At 45.6% G+C, this 13,312-nt stretch overlaps 1 protein-coding gene across 1 annotated transcript; it reads left to right on the plus strand.

Annotated features, from left to right (window-relative positions):
* Positions 1 to 10,531: 10,531 nt before the first annotated feature.
* Positions 10,532 to 13,145, plus strand: CRIP3 (cysteine rich protein 3). The gene is made up of 8 exons (XM_007936212.1): positions 10,532 to 10,574; positions 10,914 to 11,008; positions 11,381 to 11,438; positions 11,544 to 11,675; positions 12,461 to 12,532; positions 12,652 to 12,746; positions 12,849 to 12,906; positions 13,084 to 13,145. The coding sequence occupies exons 1-8, from the start codon at positions 10,532 to 10,534 to the stop codon at positions 13,143 to 13,145; spliced, it is 615 nt and encodes a 204-aa protein (XP_007934403.1).
* The last annotated feature ends 167 nt before the right edge of the window (positions 13,146 to 13,312 follow it).

Genomic DNA, 13,312 nt, shown 5'->3' on the forward strand with positions numbered 1-13,312 from the left:
ATCAGATGACATACATTTCCAAATGATATTAGAGAAGTCACCTCCATCTTTGCATGGAAAACCATCATTTAAAGCTGTTACTGATTTCTTCATGAGCAAAGGTTGAAAGCAGTCATGGTGAAGGGTCAAGAGTCCTTTACTGCAGTCTTGATTCTAAATTAGTGCCACTGAGTCACAAAATGTAGCCCACTCAATAAATCCCAAGCTATCACTTGGGTAGCTGTAACCACTGCAAATAGTTATATACAGATTGTTCTCGACAGGTTCATGTAATGGCAAAATGATTATGGAAAACAAGGAAAAAATCAAACGGGTTCTTGCAGGGTTATAAATGATGTATGATTATTAAGCAGCAGTTCTCTTCTAGGAAGAGGGATTTGTGTGTTTTGATTAAAATATATTCACTGTGTTTTTGTTTTTTGTGTGCATTTGTTTGTATTTTATTTTTTAAAAAAGTTATATGAACTACAGAAAGTAAAATTTTCCTGCTGGAGGGGATATGCAGAAGATGGAGTGAGAAAGTATTTTGGTTCTCTAGTGCTGCTCTAACAGAAGATGCAAGTGGATGGCTTTAGCAAAGAGGGATTTATTCTCTTACAGTTTAGGAGGCTAAAAGTCGAAGTTCAAAGTGCCAACTCTAGGGGCTAAGTGAATGGCCCTCAACCTTGGGCTTCAGCTCAGCCTCTTGTTTCTGGCCCACTGAAGCTGGAGGTTTTCCTAACTCAGACAACTGCTGGCTGCTGAGGCTGACAGACCTAAGGTTGACAGGTAAAATGACACAGTCCGAAGATTATTAAGCAACATGGCTGGCCACTAGTTCAAGTCCAGAAACAGTCCCAAGATCAGCAGACAACATGGCAGGCCACTCACTAATGACTCAGCCAAATGCGGGATCCAGATGTGCCAAGAAACTAGAGCTCTTCTCTCAAAGCTGCTGCTTATATACTGGAAGCAGATCACATCCCTAAGGCAGCTACTCAGCTACTCACAGTAGATTCCACCATGGAGTTGATTACTAGTCTCATCATGGGGAATATTACATCTAGCTGCCCAGTCACTCAAAACCAGGCCCAGCCAAGTTGACACACAAACCTTAACTACCACTGAAAGCATAAGAGTTATGGGTAATAAAAGTTAAGAAACCCACTATAAAGAGGTAAAACTGATCTTTCACAAATATATCAGAACCAAGTACTTTTCCTTTCAAAAGTGTCATTTAGGAACAAAGTTCTTATTATACCTCAAAAGTCACAAGCATATGACTTGAGCAAGTCTACAAAAGACACATAACGGATTGGGTTTATAGTTATAATAAAAACTCACTGCAAAGCTAACCTGACATATAATAGCAGCCATATTTGCAAGGCCTTTACAGTTTATATAACACTTTCCCACATTCTCTCATTTGTCACATATTTAATGATAGACATAATTGGGCTACATGCTAATTAAACTTAATTAGTAAGTTCTTGGGGATGACTGTAATGACTGGCACTGGTTTGCTGCCAAAACAAAATTTCAGTTCTCTTTTTACTGTATTAGTTACCTAGTATTTATAATCAGGATCAGTGTAAATTATATTCCTTTTGGGCATCATACACACTGATCCTTATGTACATTAAGAAATTCTTGAGATCTTATCCCTAGGCAGCTAAGCTTCCCTCACTAGTGTCCCATGAAGTCTCAAGTCCTATCAGTCCTCTCATATCCCTACATCTCTCCCACTAACCCTCATCTACTTAATCCTGAAGGAGACTTGCATATAACATTTAATATTCATTCACCAACACATGTTTATTGACCATGTGAGTCAAACGTTGGGTAAGGCACTGGAAACATATACAAAGGTTGGTCCTAGTTTCTGGATAGGCCCCCATGGAGCTCACAAACTAATGGGTAGACAAAGCCTCGACTAGGGTTGGGAAGGTGCAAAAATGGCAGGGAGGCCACATGTTCTGACCTCCTCTAATCTCACAAGAGGAAGACAGGATTACCAGCAGTAACCCAAGGCCTATTACTGCAAGGCCAGACATGCTGCCTCCCTCCAGCCCTTTCACCAACCGTTCCTCCCAAAGCACCCACCACCTCTCTTCTGGGTTCGATAATTCACTGCAGTGGCCACACAGAACTCACAGATTATGGGGTTTATTAGGGAAGCACCGGGCTACAACTCAAGTTCAGGAAGAACGCTCAGTCTCTCTCCCAGCCCACCGTCCCTCAGCCAAAAGTCTCTCACGGTCTCTTTCCCAGCAGTGCTGGTCCCTCGGTGTCTCACTCAGCGATGGGTGTCTCTTGTGTCTCTTTCCCAGCAGCACATGTCTCTTTCAGGGGTGCGTGTCTCTTTCAGCAGCACGTCTTCCTCAACCAGCAGTTAGAGAGAGAGTTCTGCCTCCAGGAGGTCTCCACTTGAGCCCGGCAGGGTGGTCAAACTAGCCAATCACAGCATCAGAACTCTAACCACGTGAGAGAGAGTGGGAACCTCCCAGAACATTGTATTGTGCCACGCCCAACAGAAATAACCCGGTGGATAGCTCCTCAGTTGCTCATAGAAGATCCCACCTTGGAGTTTACAAAGACTTATGGGTAGAAAAGCCACACTAAGTAATTTACTACACTGCAGGAGGTAGGCAGGAAGTTGGCAGGCCCATTTGGCTTTCTCACTGAGTTACAACTAAGTCTCTACCAATAATAAAGGTAATGCATAGGTCTCCATTAGCTTTTTATCCCTAATTTTGTTCAGCAGTCAGGCAAGGAAAATACATCTCTCATTGACTGGGCCCCCTCAACCCTCTACACAAAATGCTATGGGAGAAAATACCTGAGGCCATTGGCCTGAAATTGAGTAGATGAGGGAGCTGAATAGGGCAGGAATTGGTGAGGTAAAGTAATTAGGGAAGTGAGTTCCCAACAAAGAGAGCACTTGCAAAGATCTTGAGGCAGAAAAGAGTTTGGCAGGTTTAAGAATCTCATTTAGTATGGTGGGAGGGGCTGATGCAATAGGAGGAATGGCTAGTAAACTAGAGAGGTGGAGAGCCTGGGTATAGAGGTTTTCAGAGCCAAGTTACAAACTTTATCCTGAGACCACTGCAAAGCCATGGAAAGGTTTCAATGACATTATCCTGCCCCTTGCATCTCAACCATTATTGCCTGAATACCAAAACAAAACCCACTGCCGTTAAGTTGATTCTGACTCATAGTGACCCTACAGGACAGAGCAGAGCTGCCCATAGAGTTCCCAAAGCTGTAAATCTTTCCAGAAGCAGACTGCTGCATCTTTCTCTTGTGGAGCAGCTGGTGGGCTTCCAAACTGCTGACCTTCCATTTAGCAGCTGAGCACTTAACCACTTGTGCCACCATGGCTCCTAATGCCTGAACAGGCCCCCTTATCTTCAGGCACAGAGGTGCTGTGCAGATAAATGTAACATCCTTTCAGGGTGAAACACATGGGCAAGTTAGTAGAAATAATGGTTAGGAGCATGGAGTGGGAACAGTGTGGGCTCTAGAGTCAGAATGCTTGGGTCTATATGTTGTTGAACAAATTTCTTAACCTCTCCAAGCCACTTTCCTTTCCTGTACATTTGCTAATATAACACTGATACCCCTCATCAGGTTGTTGTGAAGATCAGAAGTAACAGGTACAGTGACTGGCATTCCATCGATGGTAGCTGTCATTATTTCAACAATGCTCTCTTGCTAACACAAATTCCAAACTCCTCTTTGGAAATGGAATCACAGAAATGTAGATTGTCAAACTGTGAAGAGACCTTCAAGTCCTATCTGCTTATGATGTTTGCATCCCTTATGCATACTGATGATAATCGGTTGGTTGTCTACTATTACTTATATTGTATCCAGAAAGGAAGCTCACTTCTGTTTGAAGCGGCCACTCCATGTTTGGCTCTTGTCTATTAGAAGATCCTTTCTTAGACTGAATCCAAATCTGTCTTCCAGTGGCCTCTATCTAGGGGCCTTGGTAGTGCCCCTAATGCCTTTTCCTTATGACAGCACTACAGGTGTTTGAGATCATTAACTCCACATCCATACCTACCCTTCTCACTTAGAATTGAAAAGCTGAAGGAGGGATACAGAAAAGCTGAAGAGCTTTTCTGACAATAATGAAAAGGTAAATCCATCAAGAAAACATAACAATCCTAAAATGTGTATGTACCTAATAATAAAGTATAAAAACATTAAGGAAAAAGTGTTAGGGGAAAATTTTAATAATAGTAACAGCTATCATTTACTGAACACTCACACTCTACTCAGTGCCAGAGATACACAGGTAAGTAAGAAGCAGTCCTGTCAATTGAAGAAAGTGAGACAGGTATCCAAGTGTAAAAACATTTAGTGTGACGGAGGTCTGTACCCGGGAAACGGGGAAGGGGGAACTATCATCTCATCTCTATGAGAGAGAGGCCAGCCTCTTAGAGGAAATGGCACACATTGCACCTTGACAGTTGAGTAGGTATTATATAAAGTTAGCTGGGCTTATCCATTTGTGGTATTTGTTAAAATATTTTAGTGACTTTAGTCACAACAACTGTTCTTCAGACAACCACTGTCAGAAACCACAAATGCAACAACTAACAAATATTAGTTTTCCCTGTTAGCATTCTTCACAAAGCCTCTTTGTAAAGATTAACAGAAACCAGGCAAGGATGGAATGAAATTCTATGATTTGCTGTATCTGAAATGGATGGTGTCTTAGTTCCCAAGTGCTATTATAACAGTAATACTACAAGAGGATGGCTTCAACAAACAAATTTATTCTTAAAGTTTAGGAGACTTGAAGTTCGAATTCAGAATGCCAGCTCTAGGGGAAAACAAGGCTAGAAGTCTCAGTTCAGAGTGCCAGCTCTAGGGGCTGGATGGAGGCCCCTCAATCTTGGGTTTCAGCTCTGTCTTCCAGGCCCACTGGAGCAAGCTGGAGGCTGCTTCTAACTCATGGAGCTGCTGGCTGCTAAGGCTGATGAATCCAAGATTGGCAAGTAAAATGGCAGAATGTTGGCTCACAGGCTGGGAAAGCAACAATTCCAAGATTGGCAGCCACACAGCAGGTTTCTGGTTCAAGGACCTGGAGATGAAGACCCAGCCTAATGCAGGATCCTTTCTGTGTATACTGGAAGCAGGCCACACCCTGAAGGTAACGTTCCTTCAACTGATCAACTGCTCACAGCAGATTCTACCATGGAGGTGATCACACCATGTCCAATCTCATTCATGGGGAATAACTACACCCAGCTGCCAAGCCACTCAAACTCACAGTCCAGCCAAGCTGACATACAACCTTAATGACCACAAATGGCAAATGTTTGGAAAGGAGCCTCAGCTAGTCTTTTCTAACCACTGACCTAAGAGAGATGAGGCATACTGTGTTTGTCATGGCTATACAATATGCAAAGACCACAGAAGATGGGGAGCAATAAAGCATTTGCCCCCCTGACATTGCAAATAGTATGAAAGCAGCATGGTACTCATATCCAGATTCTTCCTTCTTGGTGTTGGACCCTGTGCTAGTTGCTGGGGTAAAGATGACCTGCCTACTACGGATAAGGCTGGTCTCTATGAGGTGGAGATTAAAGATGTCCCAAATGTCCATCTCTTCCAAACTGCTGTACCACTCTATCATCTCTAACATCAACTCCTCTTCCTCCCCTCAATACTCTTCCCTCCTGTCTTAGGGTTCCGTATTTCATTGTAACATCTCATGAACAGCCAAAGAAATTGCTCACGTGGTTGTGGAGGCTGGCAAGTCCCAAATCCGTGGGTCAGGCATCTGTTTGGTGGATTCTCCTCATTCGTGGTTGCAGAGGTTGATGAACCCAAATCAGCAGGTCAAATGACTGGCTGCTGTCTCAAGACCCAATAACCAAGGGTAAGATTATGACAAACCAGAAGCAGGATCCAGACAAAAGAGCATTCACATATGTGCCCTTAAAGAAACTAAGAGTGGTGACTTGAGTCACACCTTACTGTAAGGCGAGACTCGACTCGAGCCATCCCACCCTAATCCTACTTCATCAACAAAAAAGACAACTCACCCCTAAATGGGACCATAACCACAGGCATAGAGGCTAGGATTTACAATTAAAAAAAAAAAAAAAAAACTGCCATCGAGTTGTTTCCGACTCACAGTGACCCCTGCTGGGTTTCTAAGCCAGTAAATCTTTACCGAAGTAGATTGCCCAGACTTGCTTCCATGGAGTGGCAGGTGGGTTTTACTCACCAACCTTCTGGCTAGCAGTTACATGCCTTAAGTCGCTGTGCTACCAGAGCTCATTCTAGGATTTACAATACATCCCAAAATGGAGGACTATGACTAGAAGAGCCATATTAAGCAATTTCACTACACTGCAGTGATCTAAGGTAGACGTGCTGGAAGACCTTTGGGGAAGGGTCATTCGATATGCTGTGGAAGTGCTAAGAAGGATAAATCCCTGGGTAGATGAAGTTAAATAAGTCTTTTCTAGAGGAAGCAGCATGTCTAAAAATAAACATACCCATGCAGTGCTTCAATCTTCTAAAGCACAGCCTTTTCTACACAGCCATAGAGAGCCAAAGACAGTGAGTGAACTTCAAACTGCCTTCAAGAAGAAACAAATAAGGCAGGAGCACAAGAATAAAACTCAGTGGAGGATTAGAGAAACAAACAAAAAAAACACTAAACCCATTGCCAGTTGGGTCGATTCCAATTCATAGTGACTCTGTGGGACATAACAGAACTGCACCATGGGGTTTCCAATGCTATAAATCTTTACAGAAGCCAACTGCCACATCTTTCTTCTGGTGGGTTGGAACTTCTTACCTTTCAGCTAGCAGCCAAGTGCTTAACCCTTTCACTACCAGGCTGTCAGTGGAGGATAAAACTGTAATACTTTTTCAAGTTTGTTAGAGAAGAAGCCCTTCAATAGACAGTTATAAAACTAAGGATCTTTAGTTAAACATTTACCTCAAGTAGATACACTCCTTGGAGAGAAAAATCATGGGAGAAAGAAGGGCTGCTTATGCACAGGGAGACAGCTCAGGGGGCAGGAGTGTATGGAGGGATGGACAGTGGGAAGAGGTAACTATGGGGAGAAAGTGGGAGGGGAGCTGTTGCATTGTGGTAAACCAGTCAATGACATGAGACAAAGTATATGTGAACTGCTGTATGGAAAGTAAATTTGCTCTGTAAATCTTCACCCAAATCACACACACACACACACACACACACAAAGACTAAGGATCTTTAAATAGTCCCCATAGCAAGAAACAAATAATCAAAAAATGTGGACATATTTGTCTCACAGTGTGTGAGCCTTTTACCCTTAGAAGTCAACAAAGAGGATAAAACAAGTATTGTAAATAGAAAGTATTGATGGAGACAATCCAGGAAATGAGAATGTTGAGTGGAAATTCATAGAGTTCCAGGGACCTTAGATACCACCTCATGCCCACTGCCCATTCAGAGAAGGTCCTGACAGTGTTGCTTTCACCTAGAAGAGCACAGCTTTACAACCCAATGATGAATTTAGTGCTCCCTTCGGCCCTTTCTGAACTAGCTTGACCTAGAAAGGAACTTACTCCAGAAAACTTTGTTTCACCACAATACATCATAGAAGGATTGTCTCCTCTGCTGGGCAACTGGCACAAGGTAATTAGCTCTCCCTTTTGCCCCTCATTTGCTTAGCTACTATTTGTGTTTAGGTTTTTTTAAGTAGTCCTTCAGTATATTATCATTACTATTGAGATATAATTCCCATATCATAAAGCTCCCCTTTTTAAAGTGTACAATTCAGTGGTTTGTGGTAGATTAATAAGGTTGTACAAGCATCACCATTATCTAATTCTAAAGCATTTTCATTTTCTCAAAAAGAAACCTGGTACCCATTAGCAAAAAAAAAAAAAAAAAAATTCCATCAAGTAGATTCTGACTCATGACAGCTTCTTGAGTTTATAGAAATACTGTGTTACATAGAGTTTTCATGGCTATAACCTTTTGAAAGAAGATTGCCAGGCTTTTCTTCCAGGTTATCTCTGGATGGGTTCGAACCACCAACCTTTTGGTTAGCAGCCAAGCACTTAATCATTTACATCAGCCAGGGACTCCTGAACCCATTAGCAGATATTCCTCTTTCCCCAACCCCTGGTAATCACTAATCTGCTTTCTATCTCTGTGGATTTACCTATTTTGGGTATTTCATATAGATGGAATCATATAATAGTTGGTCTTTTGTGTCTAGCTTCTTTAACTTAATGCTTTTCATGTTCATCCCTTTTTATGGCTGAATAATATATCACTGTATGGATATTCACATCAGTTGATGGCTTTGAGTTGTTTTTACCTTTTGGCTACTGTGAATACTACTATTATTAACATTTATCTACAAATGTTTGTGGGAACATAGTTCTCTTGGGTATATATACCTGGGAGTGGAAATGGTCACATTGTATTTCTGTGTTTAACCTTTTGAGAAACTGTCATTCTGTTTTTCAAAGCAGCTGCCCCTTTTCACATTCCTGCCAGCAATGTGTAAGTGATCTGATGTCTCTACAACTTCATCAACACTTCTGATTGTCTGTCTTTTTAATTCTAGCCATTGTGGTGGGTGTGAAGTGGTATCAAATTGTGGTCCTGATTTTCATTTCCCCAATGGCTAATGATAAAGTCCCTGAGTATTGAAAACGGCTAAACACTGGACTACTAGAAAGGTTGGCATGAACACATCCAGAATTGATCTGCTTCCAAAAGGTCACATCCTTGGAAACCCTATAGAGCAGTTCTACTCTGCACAGATGGGGTTGCCATAAGCAGGAATTGACTCAGCAGCAATGGATTTGATTTTTTTGGTTTTTAAGTAACTAAAGACATTGAACATCTCTTCATGCATTTAATGGTGTTATTTTAATATTTTCTTTGAAGAATATCTATTCAAATTTTTTGTCCATTACAAAAGTTTTTTGTATGTTCTGGATACTAGACCCTTGTCAAATTATTTTCTTCCATTCTGTGGGTTGTCTTCACTTTTTTTTTTCCTTTTCTTTTCACTTTCTTAGTAGCGTCTTTTGAAGTACTCCTGAGCAACTGTAGCATACATAGTGCCTAAGACACTTGACTGCTAATCAGAAGGCTGGCAGTTCAAACCCATCAGCCACTCCTCGGAAGGAAGATTGGGCAATCTACTTCAGTAGTGATACCCAGAAACCCAAGGAGGGGTTGCTGTGAGTTGGGTCCAACTCGACGACACATAACAACAACAACACAACATTTTAAAACAAAACTAAATTAGAAACACGTAATATTAAAACCAAACTCAGCCCTTGAGTTGATTCTGACTCAGTAGCCCCACTGGGTTAACAAGGCCGTAAATCTTTATAAAAGCAGACTTCTTCATCTTTCTGCCTTGGAGAAATATGTAATAGGTGTCTAAACTTTATTTTTAAACGTAATCGCCTCACTACTGTTGAGTTGGATCTGACTCATAGCAACCCCTCTTTGAGTTTCTGAGGCAGTATTACTATGGAATTAGATTGCCCAATCTTCCTTCCGAGTGGCTGGTGTGTTTGAACCCCAGCATTCTGATTCGCAGTCAAATGCCTTAGGCACTATGCTACCAGAGCTCCCTTTAAATGTATTACAATTCTACAAACAAACCATGGTATGCAGACCACGTTTTGAAGCTTTCAAACTAAGTCTTGAGCCTATTTAAGGGTCCCCTCAGAATGATAGCTATCACTTTTAAAGTACTTATGTGCCAGGCACTGTTTGGGCATTTTGCATGTTTTAACTTACCTAATTCTCACATTCCTATGAAATGTTATTGTTGTTATGTGCCGTGGAGTCGGACCCGACTCATAGCGACCCCTCCTTGGGTTTCCCAGGCAGTATCACTACGGAAGTAGATTGTCCCATCTTCCTTTTGAGGAGTGGCTGGTGGGTTTGAACCGCCAGCCTTCTGGTTAGCAGTCAAGTGCCTTAGGCACTACGCTACCAGAGCTCCTAGAGACGGGTATCATAATACTCATTTTCCTGCTAAGAAAATGAAAGCAGAGGAAGACTAATTTGCCTGCAGCAAATTACTGTTCTGAAGTAGCAGAGATGGGCTCTGGAGTCTGACTCCAGATTCCCTTGCTCTTAACTACTTCGATAGACTGCCAACGCAGGAGTCAAGCACTTTAAAGAACATCTACCGTCTCGCTTTGAGGAAAGAATCGATTGTTTTCGTAGCGTCTGCACGTTGGGCATTTTTCCTCTCCATACCAAGTCACCCATCCGGCTATCTTCATTGCACCCCTCTCCCATTCTGGAACCCACTCGGTTTCAGGACCCCTTTCTCCGCACGGGTCAGACGCTTTAGTTTCTTCCAAGTAACTGGGCGGTTGCTTGCGTGCACCAGGCTCTAAATTATTGGCGGCCAACGGGCACCGAGGAGCCGAGAAGTCAGTCCAATGAGGCTCAAGAGGGGTGGTGGGAGGAGCCAGCGCAGGGTGCAGGTACTGGGGGCCTCCACTGTGATAACTGTGAGCCGCGTCCGTTGCCCGGAGCGGAGTCATGAGCTGGACTTGCCCGCGTTGCCAGCAGCCCGTTTTCTTTGGTGAGGCCCGGGCTGAGGGTGGGTGGAAATTAAGCGAGTGTGGACCGCTGGGTCCTCGGAGGTGTTGGCGACAGTGGAGTCCCAGACTCCCTTTTCCACCTGTGGCGGCACAGGGGCTCCGCACCACCACCACCAGGTCCCAGCTGGGTCCCCACTGCGAGAGCCAGGTGGGGCGCTTCGCGCCGGGATGGGATGGAACTGGCCTCCTGGAAACCCACCCTATTGTCTCCAGGGAGCAGGGCGGGCGGGTCTGCTTTCCTCAGAAGGCTGAGGGGTAAAGGAAGGTGCCCGATGCTTGGCCTGGTACCCCGCAGCCCGGTTCCACCTTGTCCCCCACAGCTGAGAAAGTGAGCTCTCTGGGCAAGAACTGGCACCCCTTCTGCCTGAAATGTGAGCACTGCCACAGCGTCCTGTCCCCTGGCCGGCACGCAGAGGTGAGGCCCAGCCAGGGCGCACAGCCCTGGCTGTCACTGCCCCCAGGCCTTGACCGCTGGCTTGCCCTAGAGGCCCGCCAAAGGCAACCAAATGGCCAACTCCAAAGCCACCCTCCCTGTGAGCTCCAGACCAGCCATGGTGGTGGGGAGGGCAGCAGTGTCTCCTATCCTACTATTGCCTTTCCTCCCTTAACCACATTGGCATTCTGGTAAATGCCCACCTATGCCAGCCCATTCCTACCCCTCCCAACTCCACCAGGCTAAGCCAGTGGAGAGAGACATCTGGGAGCCTGTCTTAGGGGAAGACATGTAGGGCACAGAAGAGGCCCCTTTTTGACTCTGAGCGACCCCCTTCCCTCTGCTTGTGCCCAGCACAATGGGAGGCCGTACTGCCACAAGCCATGCTACGGGGCTCTCTTCGGACCCAGGGGTAAGTAAGTTCCAGCCTGGAAGGGGCCAGGACACAAGAGAACCCAACCCTCCTTGTGGCTGAGGGCTGCAGGCTCAAGCCTGTTCTCCCTTCTTTTCTCTGCAGGGGTGAACATTGGTGGTGTGGGCTCCTACCTCTACAACCCCCCCACTCCTACCCCTGCCAGCACCACTCCCCTCAGCCCCAGCAGCTTCAGCCCTCCCAGACCCAGGACTGGCATCCCCCAAAGCAAGAAAAGTAAGTGAAATTGGGTCACAGCCCCTCCTCTTCCTGAACCTTCCCCAGGCTGGAGCAGGAGGTGGGACAAGGTATAGTCTACACCCAGCTCTCTGATTCAGATTCTTACAACTTTTTGTTCTTGGCAGTCTTTTCTATCCATAGCCTCTTTTTTAATGCTCCCTCATGTCAACTGTTGAGAGGTAAATAGGGCAGATGGCATTATCACCCCTGTTTTACAGGTGGTGAAACAGGTCTAGAGAGGGCATGTGATCTGATACAGTCACACAGCTAGTCACAGGCAGAGCTGGCTGGGAGCTTGAGCCTATCTCAGTCCTGTGGAACTACCTATGTGTGAGGGGTCATTAAAATAGGGCCAGCCCCTCACCTTCATCAACTTCCCTCCTCCAGTCCTTGTTCTTCTCTCTCTCTGCCAGGACTGGCCATTGACACCATATTCCCCAACACCTGACACCTCTGCCCCAGCAAGCTCCTATATCAGCTCAGGTTTCCTGAGGATTGAGTTGCTGACAGGATTGGGCTACTGGGCACCTGAGGCCTTGGGAGGACAAGAAGGAAGCAGATGGTCCCTCCTGCATATAGGGATGGGGCAGGAGGTGGGGCCAGAGGGTACTCAGCTCTGGGCCTAAGGAAGGGAGACTTATGGTTGTCTGGGTGGGAGGGTGGGACTCTGAGATAAGCATGGCTTTTGGAAGAAGCTAGTGCCATGTGCAGGCATGTGCTGGTGGGCCCTGCTTAGGCCCTGGCCCCTGCTCAGCCCTAGCCAGGGCCTCTTCCCCTTAAAGGCCCTCCTCACATGAAGATGTTCACTGGGGAGACTTCACTGTGCCCTAACTGTGGGAAGCCTGTCTATTTCGGTAAGTATAATGAACTTGGGGAGGAGAGCACAGGGTGGGCAGCAAGAGGCAGGGAGGTGGTCCAAGGCAGGTGGGTCTCCCTGCCTGTGCCCAGAACCACCACCCCTTTCCCCCATCAGCTGAGAAAGTGATGTCTTTGGGCAGAAATTGGCACCGGCCCTGTCTGAGGTGCCAGCGCTGCCAGAAGACCCTGACTGCTGGGAGTCATGCTGAGGTGAGCAGGGCAGAGTTGGGTGGGTATGTTGGGAGGAAGGAGACTGGAGATGGGAAGAGAGAGAGGCTTAGACGGGCTGTCTTTTTTTTCTCCCTGTCCCAGCATGATGGCGTCCCCTACTGCCACATCCCCTGCTACGGCTACCTGTTTGGCCCCAAAGGTGGGCAACCCCACCCCAGACACCAAGCCTAAAGTATGGCATGTACATCATCTGTGGGGGTGTGTGAACAACTTCCCCTGTGGTCAGACACACCCTAACCCTCTTCCAGTTCCCCCCAGTCCTTAATCGAGCATCCCCTAGCCTTAAGGCATTTGGTGATGGGGCTTTCTCCCTCAGGTGTGAACATTGGTGATGTGGGCTGCTACATCTATGACCCAGCAGAGATGAAATCCAAATGAGATGCTCACAGGAGAGATCACTCTAACTCAGGCTGCCCACCATTCTCTCCATGGTCCATTGGTTGCTGGAGAATTCTTCGGTCCCATGAGCATGCGGAAATTGGGGGAGTGGGCCTAGGTTCTACAGGAGGAACAGGCCTGTGGGCCAGAGAGTCTGGACTTTCTCT

This window comes from Orycteropus afer, unplaced genomic scaffold (assembly GCF_000298275.1).
Source record: "Orycteropus afer afer isolate SDZICR_OR568_19922 unplaced genomic scaffold, OryAfe1.0 scaffold00034, whole genome shotgun sequence".
NCBI lineage: Eukaryota > Metazoa > Chordata > Mammalia > Tubulidentata > Orycteropodidae > Orycteropus > Orycteropus afer.